This window comes from Aplidium turbinatum, chromosome 10, assembly GCF_918807975.1.
Source record: "Aplidium turbinatum chromosome 10, kaAplTurb1.1, whole genome shotgun sequence".
Taxonomy (NCBI): Eukaryota; Metazoa; Chordata; class Ascidiacea; order Aplousobranchia; family Polyclinidae; genus Aplidium; species Aplidium turbinatum.
The window spans coordinates 7816824-7835902 of record NC_137481.1 but is presented as its reverse complement, the minus strand read 5'-3'; the positions used below and the strand labels follow the sequence as shown (position 1 = coordinate 7835902).

At 36.4% G+C, this 19079-nt stretch overlaps 1 protein-coding gene across 1 annotated transcript; it reads left to right on the top strand.

Moving 5' to 3' along the window:
* The first annotated feature begins 9994 nt into the window (after nucleotides 1–9994).
* On the top strand, nucleotides 9995–18353 carry LOC145778625 (A-kinase anchor protein 14-like). The gene is made up of 5 exons (XM_082590154.1): nucleotides 9995–10252; nucleotides 11252–11371; nucleotides 11578–11757; nucleotides 15754–15806; nucleotides 18124–18353. The coding sequence occupies exons 1-5, from the start codon at nucleotides 10157–10159 to the stop codon at nucleotides 18206–18208; spliced, it is 534 nt and encodes a 177-aa protein (XP_082446280.1). The 5' UTR covers nucleotides 9995–10156; the 3' UTR covers nucleotides 18209–18353.
* Nucleotides 18354–19079: the final 726 nt, after the last annotated feature.

Here is a 19079-nt window from a genome sequence, read left to right as displayed (position 1 = left end):
TGGCTACCCTTTTAAACTGCGATCAGCGACTTGAAAAGTTGTATTGCGTAATGTGGCAAGCGAGAATAGTTTGCAAAAATTGCATGTTACACTTAATGTTTGTGATTATACGGTAATATTCTCACAACAGACGAAATAAAAGTTTTATCTTTTTCCGGTTTTGTTGGGGTTACATGATCAAATGCTTCAAACTTGGAAATTTAATTGCTAAATTTCATCTTAATTTTAGTCCTTAAAAACTAACTTCTATGTTGATTATAATTTGAGTTCTTCAGTGCTGCTTGAAAACTAAAACTAAAAGAGACTGTTCAAAAAAAGCTCCCGCGCTTTTCAAAGCAAGCAGCAAAAATTTCTCTCTCCAGGCCCAAATCAAAAAATGGACTCATAAAAATAATTAAGGCCTGGAGAAAAGCTAATTCTAGAAAAACCAAGAAGAAAATTTGATTGTAGTAATATCAACACCAAAACTATCAAAATCAACCAGGAAGTTGCTGAGATAATTAAACTTGAAAAGACCTTCAGTTAGGCTAGCCAAGGGCTAGCTAACAAGTCAGCAGTCATTGTTTGTTTGTTTTTTTGCATTTACGAAGATAATCACAGCTGCCAGTAAAATCCTCAAGTTTAGAAGACACAGTAAGTTAAAAGGACTCATTTTTGACTTTCTTACATTTTCTAAACCCAGCCATTATTTTTCACCCAACCGTTACTAATAACCTTCAACCCAACCAAGACCAATTTCAGCACAAGCTCAACCATCAACACCAAAGAGGTTAATTTATTGGAAACAAATCAAATTTCAGAAGAAAAAAAGATCAAATCTGGACAGTTTATTGTACGCTACCACTCCATTTTTTGTTTAATTTTAGTTTATTATTCTATTAATTTGTAGTTCTACACAATTTTGAAGTACAGTAATCAGATTCAGCTAGGTCAGGACTGACTAATATTTTTCCCCTAAGTTTCATCCTTTGTGACGTAATAATAATATTTTTGAAATCTTCACCTTCCGAACTCGTTTTTTTTTCTCGTACTGTATTTTACAATTCGTATTCCGACATTGATCGATATCATAAACCGACTAACTTAGGCTACGTCTACGTAAGTATATCCATTATCCTCGCCAGTCTTAATTCTCTTTTTAAGCTGCATATTTTAATCAGGTCATTTTAACACAATTCATTTGATTCTATATCACTGCTTGACGGAATTTTGCCCTGAGTTACCTCTCATCAACTAAAGTACCGTAATTTAATTTAGTTCTTAGTTTCAAATTAAAATTATTACTTAGTCAACTTCCAAAATCCTTGCTAAATTAAATATTTCATAACGCAATAATAGTGTTTGTTTATTTTCTAAAGTGTTTCTTACACCACTTAAACCAGACTTGTTATTTGTTCTTTTTCGGTGCTTGTTGGTCACCGTCCTATTTCGTCACGTCACACATAAGTGAATTTTTTAATTATCCTGACTACAAGTTATAAATGCAGGTGTTGGTGATTTTGCTTTTAATCTGTTTTGTTGCAAAGTCATTTTGTAATCTTTCGTGTCCTGCGTTATTGGTTTTGTATTCATCTGTTGGTCATACTTTGTTTGTGGCAATGTCTGCGGATTGTAAAAATTTTTATTCAAAAAACTCCTTCTCTTTAACTAACAATATTAATAGGAACCAGCTATCGATTTTACATGTAAACATGAGAAGCCTAGTTGGCAACTTTGAAAAATTAGAATCACTGCTTGTCGAAATGCAAGAAGCACCGGACCTTATTGCTGTGTCAGAAACCTGGCTGAATGAAAATCGATTGCATTTTGTTAGCTTGCAAGGCTATAATTTTGTCCACTTTAATAACAAACAAACTGATGCTAAAATACAAGCAGGTGGTGTCGGGCTATACGTAAGCAGTTCAATAAAGTATAATCAAATTAATAATTTAAATCTAAACTTACAGGAATGTGAAGATCTCTGGGTGGATATTACTTTATCAAACAATAGACAGTGCACAGTTGGTGTAGTATACAGGCATCCCAAAAATAAGTTAATTGAGTTTCAAACCAAATTCTGTGAGTGCATCGATTCGTTAAATAATTTCAAAAAACAATATTACATTTGTGGTGATTTTAATATTGATATGTTTGCAAAGACAAAAAATTCTGCTGTAAAAAATTACTGTGATGCGTTTCTCTCTTTAGGCTGCAATCAATTAGTACAATCCCCAACCCGTGTAACTTCCACAAGTTCAACTTTAATCGATCATGTATACAGCAACGACCAATCAAATAAAATTCAATGCCATGTTCTTATTCACGATGTTTCTGACCACTTTCCTATTGTAGTTGTGATAAACTCTGTAAAACCAAAACAAGAAAAATATACACAAAAAGTAAGGAACATGAAAAACTTTGTTGCTGATGAATTCGTTTGTGATCTGGAAAATAGTTTGACCAACCAATACACAGAAAGGAATGATTCAGTTCATAGCAAATTTAATCATTTCATCGACACTTTTAATGACACTTTAAACAAGCATGCACCTTTACGATTGTTGTCTCGAAGAGAAAGAAAACTCAAGACCAAACCATGGCTAACAAAAGGAATTTTGAACTCCATCAAAACTAAAAACAGACTATATCACTTAAAAATAAAAGACCCAACAAACACTTCTGCACAAGCAACATACAAAAAGTACAGAAATGTACTTACTCATACCAAAGAGCAAGCAAAAAAAATGCATTACAGTTTTCTTATTACGCAAAGCAAGCACAACACTGGAAAAATATGGAAAACCATAAATGACATCATCAAGTACAAACATAAGCACACAGCTCACATACCAGAAGAAATAATTAGCACTGACAATGAAAAAATCTCTGACCCTGCACAAATAAGTAACTGTTTTAATGATTATTTCACAGAAATTGGTCCTTCCATGGCATCTAAAATCCCTCTACCGTCTCCTGGCTCATTATTGAAATTGCAAAGTGTCCCATTCTCCTTTTTCCTAAAACCCGTCAATCAAGAAGAAGTATTAAAACAGCTTAATAATCTTTCTGTCTCTAAAAGTACAGGACATGATGGAATACCTATAAGATTTGTCAAACTATCCTCACCAATAATCGCCCCTTTCCTCACCAACTTATTCAATGAGTGTATCGATAAAGGTGTATATCCTGATGTACTAAAGGTCGCTCAAGTTACCCCAATCTTCAAAAGTGGCTCCAGGAAAAATTGTTCCAACTATAGGCCCATATCACTATTGTCCCCCTTCACCAAAATATTCGAAAAATGCCTGTATGAACAAATGTACAATTATCTAACAAAAAAAGACCTGATCACACCACATCAGTATGGATTTAGACCACAATATTCCACTTCGTTAGCTGTGTCAAACGTTTGTGATAACATCTTAACTAACATAGATAATAAAAATACAACTTGCTCTGTATTTCTTGATTTCGCTAAAGCCTTCGACACAGTTGATCACACTATTCTCATACAGAAACTGCAAACATACGGTTTTCGGGGCCTTCCCTTACAATTGTTAAAAAGCTATATCAGCAATCGTCTACAGCACACGGTCGTCAATGGAATCTCTTCAAACTCAAGACAGGTTACCTGCGGTGTGCCCCAAGGATCGACATTGGGACCCCTTCTTTTCTTACTGTATATAAATGACTTACCAAATTCAACAAACATGAATGTTAAACTATTTGCTGACGACACCAATCTTACGATGAGCGACAAATGTGAAATAAATTTGCAGAACAATGTGAATGCCGAAATGCAAAAAGTTTACAACTGGTTGAAGCTTAATAGATTATCATTAAATTTCTCAAAAACTGAATACATGCTAATAACAAATAAAAAACACATAAAAAATTTTAACATTAACATTGGTAACACAAGCATTCAACAAAAAGATCAAATAAAATACCTTGGCGTTTACATAGATAACAAATTAACATGGAAATATCACATAGATAAAATTTGCGGAAAAGTAGCAAAAGGTTCATGGGCGTTGCTTAAACTCAGAAATTATGTCAACACAGACACTTTAAAAGATGTGTATCATGCTTTGATTTACTGTCATTTGCAATATTGTATTTCAAGCTGGGGAAAGGCCTGTGACAGTGCACTGGATCCATTAATAAAATTACAAAAAAAGGTTATAAGAATAATTACGAAACAAAATTACTATGCTCACACTAATTTTTTATTTTTCAAAATGAACATCTTGAAACTAAAAGACATACATAACATTGAAATAAAAAAACATATGTACAAAGTTCATATGAATGAGTATCCGTCTACGTATTGTGATTTATTTACAAATGCTTCATCTATTCATCAGCATAACACAAGATATCAAACAGGCAACAATTATTTTATAAACAGATCAAACACAGAATTTGGCAAGAAGTCCATGCAGGTATTGGGACCAATGCTCTGGTCAGAGGTTCCAAGTAGGCTAAAAAACTTATCATTTCATTGTTTCAAAAAAGAGATCAAAACGTTAATTTTACAAAACTACAGTGCATCGTAATAAGTGATATGTTATGGTCTTATGGAAACCAACTTGTCAGTTGCTTCGGAAACTTTATTATTCTCTGCTTGCTTCATGGAATTTTGTGTTTTGGCCTACGTTATATCATCAATATGTTTTTTTTATGCGTATGCTGTTGTTGAAGCGCGGGAACGTTTCAATTATTATTTTTCTCTTGTAAGCTTATTTTAAATGGCAAGTCAAGTCAAGTCAAGTCAATTTATTTTGTTTTAACAGCGCCATATATTAACAAATAATCAGAGTAAAATGTAATTGTCAAAACAATGCATTGTACAACTGTTGGTTAGATTATGGCACAATCAGGATGGTAGCGAAAGACCATAAGCAGTCATCTAGTCAGCCACCACCCCATCACAGTAAATCTAACTACACATTCATACACACTAGTGTGCAGAGGCAGGCACACTACTTCATTGAATAAAAAGAGTTCGCCACTGAGATTGAAAAACAACTACTGTTGGTTTGAATCTGCATTCTCAGACTGAGTAAGCCGAGGATGAAGATTCAAACCAACGAGCAACGACCAAGAATTGACCAACCACCAATAATTAGTGATTGTGTGCTATAATAGGCTACAGCACTTGCGAAAGTTTGCAAAATCGTAATTTCCGTAGGGTGGCAATTGACTAGTAGACCGTATGGTCGTCTCGTTGTCTCCCTGTCGGTATGGGAACTTGTGTAACTTTTGTACTGTGTATATTGCATATTTCACACATGTACCTATGTTCCTGTTACTGACAAATAAAACATTGATTGATTGATTGTCTACAAAAAGAAACAAAAAAAAACTTTAAAATATATTTTAAAATATTATTTGGCAACGCTAATTTTTGACCATCACCATAGAAACAGAATAATTCTGAATTTGCTCTCAAATTGAAGACCTCTGGTCAAATCAATTTATTTTGTTTCAACAGCGCCATATAGTAACAAACAAGCAGAGTAAATGTAATTGTCAAAACAATGCATTGTACAACTGTTGGTTAGATTATGGCGCAATCAGGATGGTAGCGAAAGACCATAAGCAGTTATCTAGTCAGCAACCACCCCATCACAGTAAATCTGACTACACATTCATACACACTAGTGTGCAGAGGCAGGCACACTACTTCAATGAATAAAAAGGGTTCGCCACTGAGATTGAGAAACAACTGCTGCTCCTTTTTGATCAAGTTGATTTATTTTTATTTTTTACTGTTGTAGGGGAGACCGGGGATAGTTCGGACGCGGGGATACCTCGGATAAGGCATTTGACGTCACAGTAGAGTATTGTTAAATCACGTTTACCAAAGCTTTGTGGCTCCATTACAAATCAGGATAAAGTTTGCAAGCATGTCTGGTTTATTTAGAAAGTTGAGGTCGAAAAAGTAACTTTATCAGTGATATTAAGATTTAAAAATTGTACGTGTAAGTCGTAAGATCATAATTCTGTTGCAGTTAACCAAAACAAACTTTTTATTGATTGAGGTTGTAGTTAAAAAGCAATACTCTGATAAGCAAGTGATGATTTTGACCAGCAGTTAATCAGGCAGCCATATTTTTTTCATTTATGTGTAGTCACGTGGTCGGGGATACTTCGGCCACAATGGCCGAAGTATCCCCATGGAAAAAATCATACTTAAACATAATCTTATTTTCATATCTTTTGAATAATGTATTGGATTTTAAAGACATAATGGTGCGGACATACAAAAGAAAAGAAAATATTGAATATGCCTCCTCTGAGAGAATGAAGCTAGCCGTTTTGGCAGTGGTTGAAAAGGGATACTCCTACAGACAGTGTGCCGACCAGTATGGAGTAAATAAGTCAACTCTTTCAGATTACGTGCAACGCCATAGAAGAAATGGTGGCTTAGCATCATATTTTCCTAATTTTAGGCAGAAACAAGTCTTTACAGTGGAGATGGAAACAGCTTTGGCAGACTATCTTCTGAATTGTTCTAAAATGTTTCATGGCCTGTCATCAAAAGCCACTCGCCGATTCGCGTACGAATACGCCATTGAAACCGCGGTAAAACTCCCAGAGTCATGGAAATTAAACCAGACTGCTGGAGAAGACTGGCTTTCCGGATTTATGAAACAAAACCGAAATTTAAGCCTCCGAAAACCAGAAGCCACCTATTTAGCCCGGATGACGAGCTTTAACAGAACGAACGTGACGCTATTTCAAAATAACCTTCGTGAACTGTACGAGAGATATCACTTTAAGTCATCGGAAATTTACAATCTAGACGAGGTAATTGTTGATTGTTTTATGTAAAATGTAGTTGCCTACAATAATATCCGATTAAACGAACCCCATTTGTTTAGACTGGAATTACCACCGTAACAAAGCTTCCCAAAGTTGTTGGTCAACGTGGAGCAAGCCAAGTTGGCCAAGTAACGTCTAGAGAAAGAGGAGAGCTCGTGACCCAAGTTGGCATCATCGGTGCCAGCGGAGTAGCACTGCCGCCAGTTTGGGTATTTCCAAGAGTAAGGCAAAACCCAGAACGGATGCTTTGCGGACTTTCAAGTGGACCTATGGCTTTGGTTCATAAATCAGGCTGGATGACATCCGAAAATTTTATTCACGTCCTGGAGTTTTTTGTCAAATTTACCAGGTGCTCTGAAGAAAACAAGGTATTGCTCATCATGGACAACCATGAGTCGCATTTAAGCTTCAAAGGAGTTGAATATGCTAAAAATAATGGGATTGTCCTACTAACACTGCCACCCCACACATCCAACAAACTTCAACCATTGGACAAAACAATATTTGGCCCGTTTAAATCCTTTGTCAGTCAAGGGATTGATGACTGGATGATTGCCCACCCAGGTCAAGTCATTTCAATATATGATCTTCCACAACTAGCCTTGCAATCATGGGATCGAGCCGCGACACCAGTGAATATTAAATCTGGCTTTCTATCCACCGGAATTTGTCCTTTTGATCAGAACATATTTTCGGACGACGACTTCTTGTGTTCTTTTGTCTCCGACCGTCCTGAACCTGAATCTGACAATCGACCTTCAGAAGCAGCCGACAATTTGATGCTTGATGAACCTATTGCAGTTCAAGTAGATGCTTTCACTGAGCCCAGTCAAGAAGAACAGGAGTTTGATATAAACCCAAGCAATGAAGATCCCCCACGACTGTCGAGTAGTGAAGATCTCCCACGACCGTCGAGTAGTGAAGATCTCCCACAACCGTCGAGTAGTGAGGATCTCCCACGACCGTCCAATACCTCTTGTTCAATTCAAGTTACGCCAGAATGCATAAGACCATATCCTAAATCTGGGGAACGAAAGCAAACTTCAAGAAAGGGAAGAAAAAGAGGCCGATCTTTTATTGCTACCGACACTCCTGAAAAAAATAAATTGGAAGAGCAGGAAAAACAAAAACAACCCAAAAAATTATCGACCCAAACAACAAACAAAATAAAGAGGCAGCCAAAACGAAAACTTTTGATCGAGAGTTCTTCTAGTGATGAATCGTTGACCTCTGAAATAATGCATTTAAGTGATGACATGTCTAGTGAAGAAGAGTGTCTACCACCTATTTCAAAAGAAAAACCAGAAGTGGGGGACTTTGTACTGGTCAAATATGATTCAAAGAAGAATAAACCGTTTTTTTATATCGGTGAAGTGGTCGATTTCGAAGAATCTAACAATGACGGAGAGGAACAAGAACTTTAAATTTTATAGAAAGAACTCCAAAAGTCGCAATTCATTTGTTGAACCACAAGTCGAAGATATCCACGCTGTTGAAAGTACAAGGGTTGTCATGGTGTTGCTAAACCCTGTACGAATCGGAGGATCTAAGCGTCAAATGGCCGCCCAAAGATTTCCTATTGACCTTTCATGCTATAACATGCGCTAATATTCTAATGTTAACTGATGCTGTTGATAATTTGTTGGGTTTTCATTCTGTAGGCCTAATAGCTGTCAAATAAACTCAAAACGTCTGCATCAAATTGCTGTCCGAGATGACCCTAAGCATGTCCGAAATTACCCCGGTACCGGGGTGACTTCGGACACCGGCTCGGTGGCTTAGTGGTTAGTGCGCCCGCCTCTGAATCGGTAGGCATGGGTTCGATACCTTGTCGGGTCATACCAAAGACTTTTTAAAAATGGTACTGAATCTAATTCCTGCTTGGCACTGAGCAATGGAGTGGATTCGGGTAATAATGTACTTAGTTGCGCCTCTATACGGCTGCATTGACACTGTCTGCTTTGTAAAGCGCTGAGGAGCAATGCATTCTGCGTTGGATACAGCGCTATATAAAAACTAACATTATTATTATTATTTGAGGACCGTAGAGATTATGCTTTTTATAAGCATTTCCGGTTTGCTGAAACAAACGATACTCCTACCCTTTTTCGGCAAAGCTTTAAGGTTTGCAACAAAATAATATTTACGAACTTGCTGTGTAATTTAAAAAAAATATGGGCTGTTTTCAAAAAATCGTCCGAGCTATCCCCGGTCTCCCCTATGCTTCGATTCTGCATAGGTAAGCTAATTTCAACTGTGTGGGTTTTATTACTTTCATCTGCCGTTTGTTACTTTTCATGAATAGTATCTTCAGTCGCTTCAAAAAGATTTCATAGGAGGTTTACAATTAAAAAGTTGTGTGGCCCGATAACTCATGTGTAATTGACAAAGTGGCCCGCGACCGCAAAAAAGTTTGTCACCCCTGTTCTAGAGCATATTTGATCTTGAGTCGTGTGTGTAACTACTGATTTAACAGGGCGGACAGAGGTTAAGTATATTTATGAGACAAATTATTTTTTTGATAGTTTTGGTTAGCATTTATGTTATGCAAGTAAAGTGGATACAGTTGAATTGGAATGATATTACTGACATGTGACATAGCCTACTTATTGAGAAGCATTTTTAATTTTTTAGAGAAATTGCAATTATTTTTGCTTTTTATTTGTCGATAGTTTTGCGACACAAACTGCAGAAACTTTGGTTTGTGATTTTTATAATTTTCACAAGTAGCTGTAAAATTTAAAAAAAATTTGAAGTGTCTCACATGGTACCTATATTATACAATGCATGGGCTTATCTTACCTCATATATTAAACCAGGGTCTCTTGATCTTGAGTCGGGCGCGTAACCACTGAGCTAAATGAGCAATGACGAAGTAAAATTCAGTAGCCTACAGGCCCATACGTTTTTTTGGCTTTTGAGGAATACATCACCAAAATTTTACTCCTTAAACTCGCTGATAATTGACAACGTAATTGCCTTTTTTTGTTTGATCATTGGTGGTTGAGTGAAACTTTGTTGTGAAAATGGAAAAAATGCATATACCGGTAGTGGCTGAATTCTTCTCTACTTATGAATAATCATGCTTGCAGTGTTTATGGTACAACAAAATGACAAAGCAATTTTCCCCCCTTTAAGAATGTTTTTGATTGGCATTCAACAAAAGCTATTATTGTTCTCTAATGTTGCTAACCATGCTTTTCAGTTGAATAGCCTAAGTATGCTACGGTGCACTATAATCTCAAAGGAAATGAAGTTGCTTGATGATAATTAGGTTATTGTATTAGCTAAGCGTTCAGGTGTTACTATTCCTATTGAAACTCTTGATTGGAAAAATTGCTACAAAATGGAAGAAGTGTTTGAAAAAGAAGCTTTTGAAATTGTGACACTTGCGATTGAGAAAGCGGCAAAAGTGCTCGCTCTTGAAAAAAGGCACAATTTGGTAAGATGTTGTCTGGTCACGTTTGTTTTCACTGATTTGTTGTCAGCTGTTATTTTCAGAGCAAAGTTAATGATGCTCAAATCCCACATTGAAACATTGTAGGGCCATTGCCTTGTATCTTACAGATTTAGTAGGTTTTTATCTTATTTATCTTTGAGCTTTTGAGGCTAAGTTGTCTTTTTCAGGGATCTTAAACTTTTCAGGCTGCCTCCTCTTTGGCGTCATTTCAAAAACTTTGTGCCCTTTTGTCTCATTTAAATTTATAAAGCAAAGTTAAATTACAGTGCATAAATTTTACATGTTTTGTATTTTAAAACAAACCAAGTGTATTTTCCATTGTACATAAATCAAAAGAGTAAGTGGATCACAATCTACTTTTCCTTGCATTGAGAAGGAGATATAGCTGGTTTTTGAAGCCAGCAGTTTAATTCGTGGCTTAGTTGAAGACGACGCACAATGCATGTCAGATTCACAGTTAAGTTTATTTCGAGCTTGTATCTTCACACTTGTAAGTGCAGAAAAGCAACTTACACAAAAAAGATGTACCGGTAACAAACAGTCATTGTTACCGAATAATGGACTAAACAACAACCCAAGAATAAGCACTAGAAAGTAGTCAAAACCAGGTCATATTTCCAGTCAATAATCGTGACACAAGGTACCGTAAGGTGTGTTACCAACAATTGTTTACCACATTCACAATACAGTAGCATACTTGTACAACAGCCTACCACCTTAACATCTCCTTTAGAAAATTTTCATGCCACCCAAAGGGGTGTACCTCCCAGCATAAGAACCACTGGTCTATTCTTTTACCTCTCATTTCTCATGTTGGTGATGTTTACTGAGACGACACCAGTATTAATCACTCTGTATTCTTCTTTATTTTGTTATTGCTATGTATCAGTAGGTCACTGAGTAGGTATAAAATTAAATTAGGTAGCCTACTACATTATATGTGTAAATTTCTTTTTTAAGACCACAATTTTTTCAGTGCAGTCCAAACTTTCATTAACATACAATGATGACCAAGAATGTGCTACTCTCAATATTGAATGGACAAGTTGCGGCAATTTTACTTCAGAATTGGGAATCAAGCAGATTGGTGACTTTGTTTCAGTAAGATTCGTGACTGTGCCTTGATGTTGAGCAGAGACCTACTCGACTGAAAGTAGCCTATACCTTCATGCAAAGTGATTGTCTGTTTGCTTTTTATGTTTCTTGAAATGCAGATTACTAGCTGGCCGGCTGCCATTGATACAGTTGAATCTTTAATAACTCAATAAATGTAAATGTACCATAATAAAAAAAGTTAACTTATTCAGACTTGGACTAGAGATAGCGCTTGGCTTCACTGCATTGATTTCCTTGGCGAAGAAGACCATCCATATGATAAGCGATATAAATACAGAGTTCGATGGAGTATTCCAACAAGAAGAAAACCCATTCCTAGAGCGACCGCATGCGTATATTTTACCTTGTATGTTTCAAAAATAAAACCAGCCGTAAGTAAATTTTTACAAATCAACTGTTGTAATTTGCATAAAGTGCATTGTATAATGTAGGCTATAACCTACTATCGCATACATAATAAATCTAACATTGTTTTACTGCAGCTTAGCGCGAGATTTTTTATTTTTACATGTTTGTTCGCGGTATATTAAACAAAATTCTTGTAGATTAAAATCTAAGCATTGGATGAAACAATAAATGATATTAATAGTTAATATTACAAAAAGTGCTCAATGCCAAGCGAAAATCCAACCAGGGCGAATCACATTAACATTAGTTACTAGTTCACTAAAAACCTTAATAGCCTGTTTCACCTCAATAGGATCATTAGAAGGGACTGGAAAATATGCAAAAATGATAAATCGGTAACACTTGAAAAAGTATAGAATATAACCTTAATGCTGTCTGCATAAAAAAAACTTCAGAATTATTAAAGGTTATCACTAGCGGATGCTGCATAAGCCTCAGCTAATATGTCTCCCTAAAAAAAGTAAAGTAAATAACAATATTTACTGTATGACGTCATAGAGATATTCTATTCAGTAAATAAAGATGTATATGCATGTTTCATTGATTAATTATGAGAAAGCATTTGATAGAGTTAATCATGAGAAACTGATTCACTATTTGGTCAATATTGGTATGAATGGCAAAGACTTACATTTTATTATCAATTTATACTGGAATCAAAAAGCATTTATTCGCATGGAAAAAGATTTGTTTAATCTAAAGGAACTGATATCAAGCGTGGAGTACGCCAAGGATGTGTACTCTCTCCATGTCTTTTTAATTTGTATACAGAAATGATTTTTCGACACATTGATGATATAGAAGAGGTAAATGTTGGCGGATTGAATATAACAAATGCACGCTATGCTGATGATACTGTTCTTTTGGCTGAATCACAAGAAGATCTTCAAGAAATATTGCACAATGTTAACTCAATTGGAAAAGAATTTAATATGAAAATTAACGCTAAAAAGACTAAATCAATGATAATTTTAAAATCACCAGACACTCCAGTACTCCAAATTAGAATTGACAATCAAAATACACAAAAAGTTAAATCTTTTTCTTATCTTGGACATTTAATAACTGAAAAGGGGAGGTGTGAACATGAAATTCTAAGACGGATAGAAATTGCAAGAACTATATTTGGAAAAATGGAAAATGTTTTAATCAATCAAAGTTTAAATTTAGGCTATCAATTCGTCAAAGAATATTAAAATGCTATGTCTGGTCAACCCTTTTATACAACTCTGAAACTTGGACAGTGTCACAAAAAATGGAAAAACGGATCGATGCCTTCGAGCTCTAGTCATACAGGTAAATGGTAAAAATTTCAAGGAAACAAAAGATCACTAACGATGAAGTATTATCCAAATTTAATTCAAGCAAAATTCTCTTACAAATAGTCAAAAGAAGAAAATTAAAGTATTTTGTACACACAATAAGGCAAAACTCGTTACAAAGATCATTAATAGAAGGGAAGATAAACGGTAAAAGAAACAAAGGTAGACCAAGAATGATTTGGACATCAAACATCACTAAATGGACAAAATTAAGTTATGAAAATGCAGTACGAACAGCTCATGGTCGAGAACAATGGCGCATTGTATCCAACCCTCAATACGAGGAAGGAACGTAATGATGATGATGTCATAGAGAAGCAAAATGCACACCATTGAGGGATCCTGTAAAAAAACGAATTAAATTTATGTTATTTTAAAGTATTTAAGTTTAAAGTTATTGCAATGACGACATTTAACCACCAACTCAGAACGCTTGTTCAGAAGGTCGCTGCAATCGGTCTTTAGAATGGCCAGCTTTTCAGCAAAACAAAGGCCGCAATCGGCAGGATTGTAGCAAACGTCCGCCCCGATAGCTCAGTTGGTTAGCGCGTGACTTCTGGAACAAAAAACTTCAAGATCAAGCGCCGCTGGTTCGATTCTGGAGGTGTGCGCTTGAGCAACGCACGTTAAGGACTGCTCTCCATTCAGCGGCTTCTATTGGATGGAATAATTCTCAGGCAATAAGACTTCAACAATCGGAAACTTTACTCTGTCAATCTCGGTGACCGGGCCTGCGTCAGTGATTCGAAGCCTTTGCAAGTATGCGAAACTGCCAGGATTAAGCTCTGCAAGAAGCTGTCCCAGTCCGAGGATAAAGATTCAATCAATCAACGTTTTCCGTAAAACCACTTTTCAAAAGTGCATCATCAAAAACAGATGCGGTCTTATAAATTCATCCTGGTCAAAGCATGTGGCCGACAATCACTGTGCAATCATTGTCGGTTGTTTCTTAATGTTAGGTGGGTGATTAGACTGGGCATGGATATAAATTAGATCACTGTTTGGTTTCTGAAGGCCAGAATTTACCAGATAACAGATTCAAAGTCACATCAAGAAAATCAGTTTCAGTGAGGCCAGTTTCAACAAAAATACCTCAGCCATGTTGTTTGAACAATTGAATAACATTTTTTTACAAACAGTCAACTTTTGGGCCAGATAAAGTACGTAAGATGGTCCGACCATCATCACGATACAACCCAAGCATCTGTGTCAACAATATCAGACATTTTGCTCAAAAGAAACAAACCAACCAACTCGTCGTAAACCTCAACACCATCAACTGAACCCATGGTAACATCATACAAACCATCTTTTTTATACCAAGTATCGCATTATTGCTTTTTGATGGTGGCGATACTGTAAGACCGCATCTGTTTATCATGATGCGCCCTTTTGACAAGTGGTTTTACGGAGAAAGTTTAGTACAATCCTGCTAACACCTCACGGCCATTTAGAAAAAAGAGTCGAAACATTTTATGGTTTAACCCTCCTTTTAGCATGTAGATTGATATAGCAACATCGGTAAACAATTTTTTAGACTTATTTTCTTACATTTTTTACCCCATCATAGATAGCATCAGATTTTCAACCGCAATACTATTAAGTTAAGCTATATCTGCGCTTCGAATATTGCAAGCACAATATCCACCCACAAAAAATCAATACTACAGGCTAAAAATGAACCATCCCATTTCAGCTGCAATTACAGGGTCAAATCTGATCGTGCGTTGAATGGACATATTGGACAATTCTTGTAAAAAGCCGTTGTTTATAAAGCCACTATTGATAACGGCCCAAAGGTCCTAAACTATATTGGTTGTTGTGAAACAACTTTTAAAGCTCTTTTCAATAATCACAAATCTTTCTTAACAGATAGGTCCAAACGTAATTGTACCGAACTATCTAAGGCGGTTTGGGACCTCAAGGACAAGGGTGTTGATTCCAAAATAGCATGATCCATTCACAGTTATGCTTGCCTATATATATAGTGGAGGTGGCTGTGGCCTTTGTCTTAATAATTCTAGCCTTTGCCTTGATGAAAAGCTGGCCATTTTAAAGACCGATTGCAGCCACTTTCTGAACAAGCGTTCTGAGTTGGTGGTTAAATGTCGTCATTGCAATAAATTTAAACTCAAATACTTTAAAATAATATAAATTTAGTCCGTTTTTTACAGGGTCCCTCAATAGTGTGGATTTTGCTTCATTATGGCGTCATAAATATTGTTGTTTACTTTACTTTTTTTTGGAAGACATATTAGTTGAGGCTTATGCAGCATCCGCTGGTGGTAGCCTTTGATAATTCTGAAGTTTTTTTATGCAGACAGCATTAAGGTTATATTCTATACTTTTTCAAGTGTTGCCACTTTATCATTTTTGCATGTTTTTAAATTCCTTTTGATGATCCTATTGAGGTGAAACAGGCTATTAAGGTTTTTAGTAAACTTGTAACCAACTTTGATGTAATCATTAGATTATATTTTATCATTGTTGTCAGGAACGTAAAGAGTAGTGTATCGATTTCTGATAAACGAGATTTGTTTTAAACCTTCGGACTTTTTTCGACCAAGTTTTTCAGGGAGTTCTAACCTGACTAGTTTTTTCTGTTAAGCAAGCGCACTCATACAAATGTATTTTTAGACTTTGCCAGTGGAAGTGTTTTATGTCTTTGAGGGAAACAAACTTGTGCACAGGTAAGTTGATGCGTCAATGGGTATACAACTTTGCACAATAGTCTACGTACGTGTTAGTTAGTTGGTAGGACAATGGTAGTTTTTTACCATTTAAAAATATTAAGAGTATTCAATTGTATGGATGGTAATAGTATACGGTAGCCTTTGTCTAATAGACTGCTGCGCTAACTTACATTTACTTCACGGCAGAAACGAAAATGGGCCTTCGTTTAAGGGCATAACGAAACCAAATTGCTAAGTAATTTATTAGTTTGCAGGCCGTGAGACTGAGTTTGCAGTCCTTTAGCGTTTTTACATTGAGATGTGGGCTAGGCCCACAGGTGGGCAGTAGCGCGCTACATTTTTGTTGTGTAGCGGCGTTACTTTTTTTAAATGTAGCGGTAGCGTAAAGGCTCTACTTTTCTTCCAGTCGCACTCCCGCTACCTGCTACTTTTCAATTTAAAGTGAAAAAAAATGACTCGTTTTTGGAGATTTTTTATGGAAATAATGCGTGAAAAAATCAAAGCAGAACTTATTCGATTATTGGTATAAATATAAAGCCACGTTAATACCGACAAAAGTGACACTAACACGAGTCCGAGAATGAATTTCTTGGTATGTTTGGTGCCCTCGCATGAAATTTTGGTACGGAAAGAAAAGTCAATGTGGTGGCCTTTTTTCAGACAGAAGCAAGTTTTTCTAGTGCCGATTTATAACGTCTCTTGATTTATACATCACCCCATTCCTTCCAGTGCTGCGGTGGAGATTTTTCTTCATTGGAAAAGACGTGCTGAAGCCAAAGCGGGCAGGACACAGCAACTCGCATTTTGAAATGTTCGTGTTTTGGAAAGATGCGTAGGCCTAACAATAAATTTCACTTAGAATGCGTTTTCTATAACGACCTTGAAACTAGGGTTGCCAGAGGTTAAAATAAAAAGAGTCCAAGCTTATGCAAAGGTAGCCCAATTATTTTAGGGTTCTAAAATGCAGCCCAAAATGGAGCCTAAGCAAAGAGATAGGCTATTATACAAAAATTTTCCAGAGCGCTTGGTCATCAGTCCCAAATTATAAGTGTTTTTCCAGTTCTTCACATCTTTCAAACAGATTGGCAACCATGCATTCATTCAACTGTTTGTTAAAATAAGTACAAACAAATACCAGTTCCTAAACACAAAAAATGGTTTAATTGCTTTTCGTGATGAGCTAACGCATCAAGAGTGTTCTTTCAAGACCATCAACAGTTTTGATAACCCACCAAGGGCGATCAATTTTGTCTTGCTTTTTTTACTCATATAAATTGTTAAAAAAAATCACTAGCCTTTTTTTCTCATCTTTCTACATTTGTAAAAACTTTATTAAGGTGTTGCAACCATGCCATATCTGACTGTCCTGATTTGGCATCATGCACGTTATAACGTCAGTGTTTTGTCGCTTCTACCTTTTCAATTCAATTTATTTTTCTTTGTCGGAAAACAACAGCAATGAATAAAGTTACAAATAGTGAACGGGAACAAAACCAACAAAAGGAAAAGGTGGCAAAGCTACAAAAGTTTAAAACGTGCATGCGATGCAAATTTAAAGGTTACGTACACGAAAGTAAATTAAGCAGGGCCACCAAACCTAAAAAGGTTTTTCTAGACCCCTGCTATGTTCGACATTTATTGTTTTTTGTTGTGATGGTCAGAAATAAAAACAAACTGAACTGATATCCACTGCATTTTCATGAAAACCTGGATCACTTAAGTTGCCAGGATTGCCAGATATTAAAGCCTAAACATGCACATTTTTGAAAATTGGCATCTTTATACCAAATTGGTAATCATGCCTGACCGAGGCCTCCAAATACGCTGCTCCTCAATGAAATAACTACGAATTAGGTAAAAATCTTAAACATGATACAATTTTTACATAAAAAGTTATATTATATTTGAAAAAGTAGCCCAATTGGGCGCCAGCCAAAAAAGCGCGCCCAACGCGAATTTTTGGCGCCTGGAGAAATTAAAATTAGCCCAATTGGGCGTAAAAACGCCCAATCTGGCAACCCTACTTGAAACGGTAGTTTAAATGAATGATACCATTCGTTTTCAAAGTCGTTTTGACGTCACAAAGTGCTTCTTGTGTCAGTTTAAGTTAAGACAAAAGTAGCAGAAACAGGAGCGCCAGCACACGCTGCTTTAACTCAGGTAGCGGTAGTGGGTAGCACGCTACTTTTATCGATTGGTAGGTGTAGCGCACGCCACTTCAGCACGAGTAGCAGGTACCTCGTTACTTTTAAAGTAGTGGATGGCTAGGCAACTGTATCTTAACTAAGGAAGCTAAAACAATTTTTTATTGCAGACCTGGGACATCACGGTTCAGAGAAGTGTGGCTGAAAAACATCATTGAGAGCAAGATTCTAGCTATGGCGTACGTGACATTTTAGCACAAGAAAATTCATCGTAGCATACCGTAGTTTTGTTGCGTTTTTGAATAAAAGAAATTTTTATTCTCATCTGGTTGATCAAATCATTTATTGCACTGCGATAGGCTACTATTTTGTGTGTGGTCGAAATAAAACGTAGCCTACATTTGTGTGGTGCGGAGCAGCGATTGTCTAGTTTAGTCTAGTTTCTTTGAAGCCTATAGTTAGCCTACTTTTGTATTGTAAAGTAATCCTTGGTTGGTTCCGTGCTTTGTAGGCTACATGTTTGAAATATGCAAGATGATCTATTGTATAGTCTATAAGGTTGACTTTCCTCACTGCCTCACACTGATTGCTATCTCTTCTGGGCTTGCACTGTTGCATGTTACTCAAGCTAAGTCTACCGCCGCCACCTGTAGGCAGGGCCGGATTAACCATTAGGCTAATAAGGCTATAGCCTTAGGCCCTGGAAAAAGTCGGCCCTCAATTTTGTAAGGCTGATAGTGATACAGATCCAGTGCCAGTAGTAGGCTACAGTACAGTTTTTGTTCAAAAACGGATGACTGAGTTGAGTCAATTCATATAAACAGTGATGGGCACTATCGGCGATAAGGCACCAAATGGAACGCATGGTATAGCAACGCTGGACGAAGCTACACTCACCTGGCTCTCCATCACCTGCCCTGAAATTTGATTTGATCTAGTCTCAAACGAAAGAAGAAGAAGTAAGTTATATTATGTTTGATTTTTCGTCATGTTGATGAAAACAGTTCGTGCTGCATGGGATAGGGCAGCGCTAATCAAGAATAAAAAAATTATCGTTATGGGACATTAGGCTATCGGTGATACTTTTATCGTTATCGCTTAACTTTTTTTGGATTTATCGTTTATC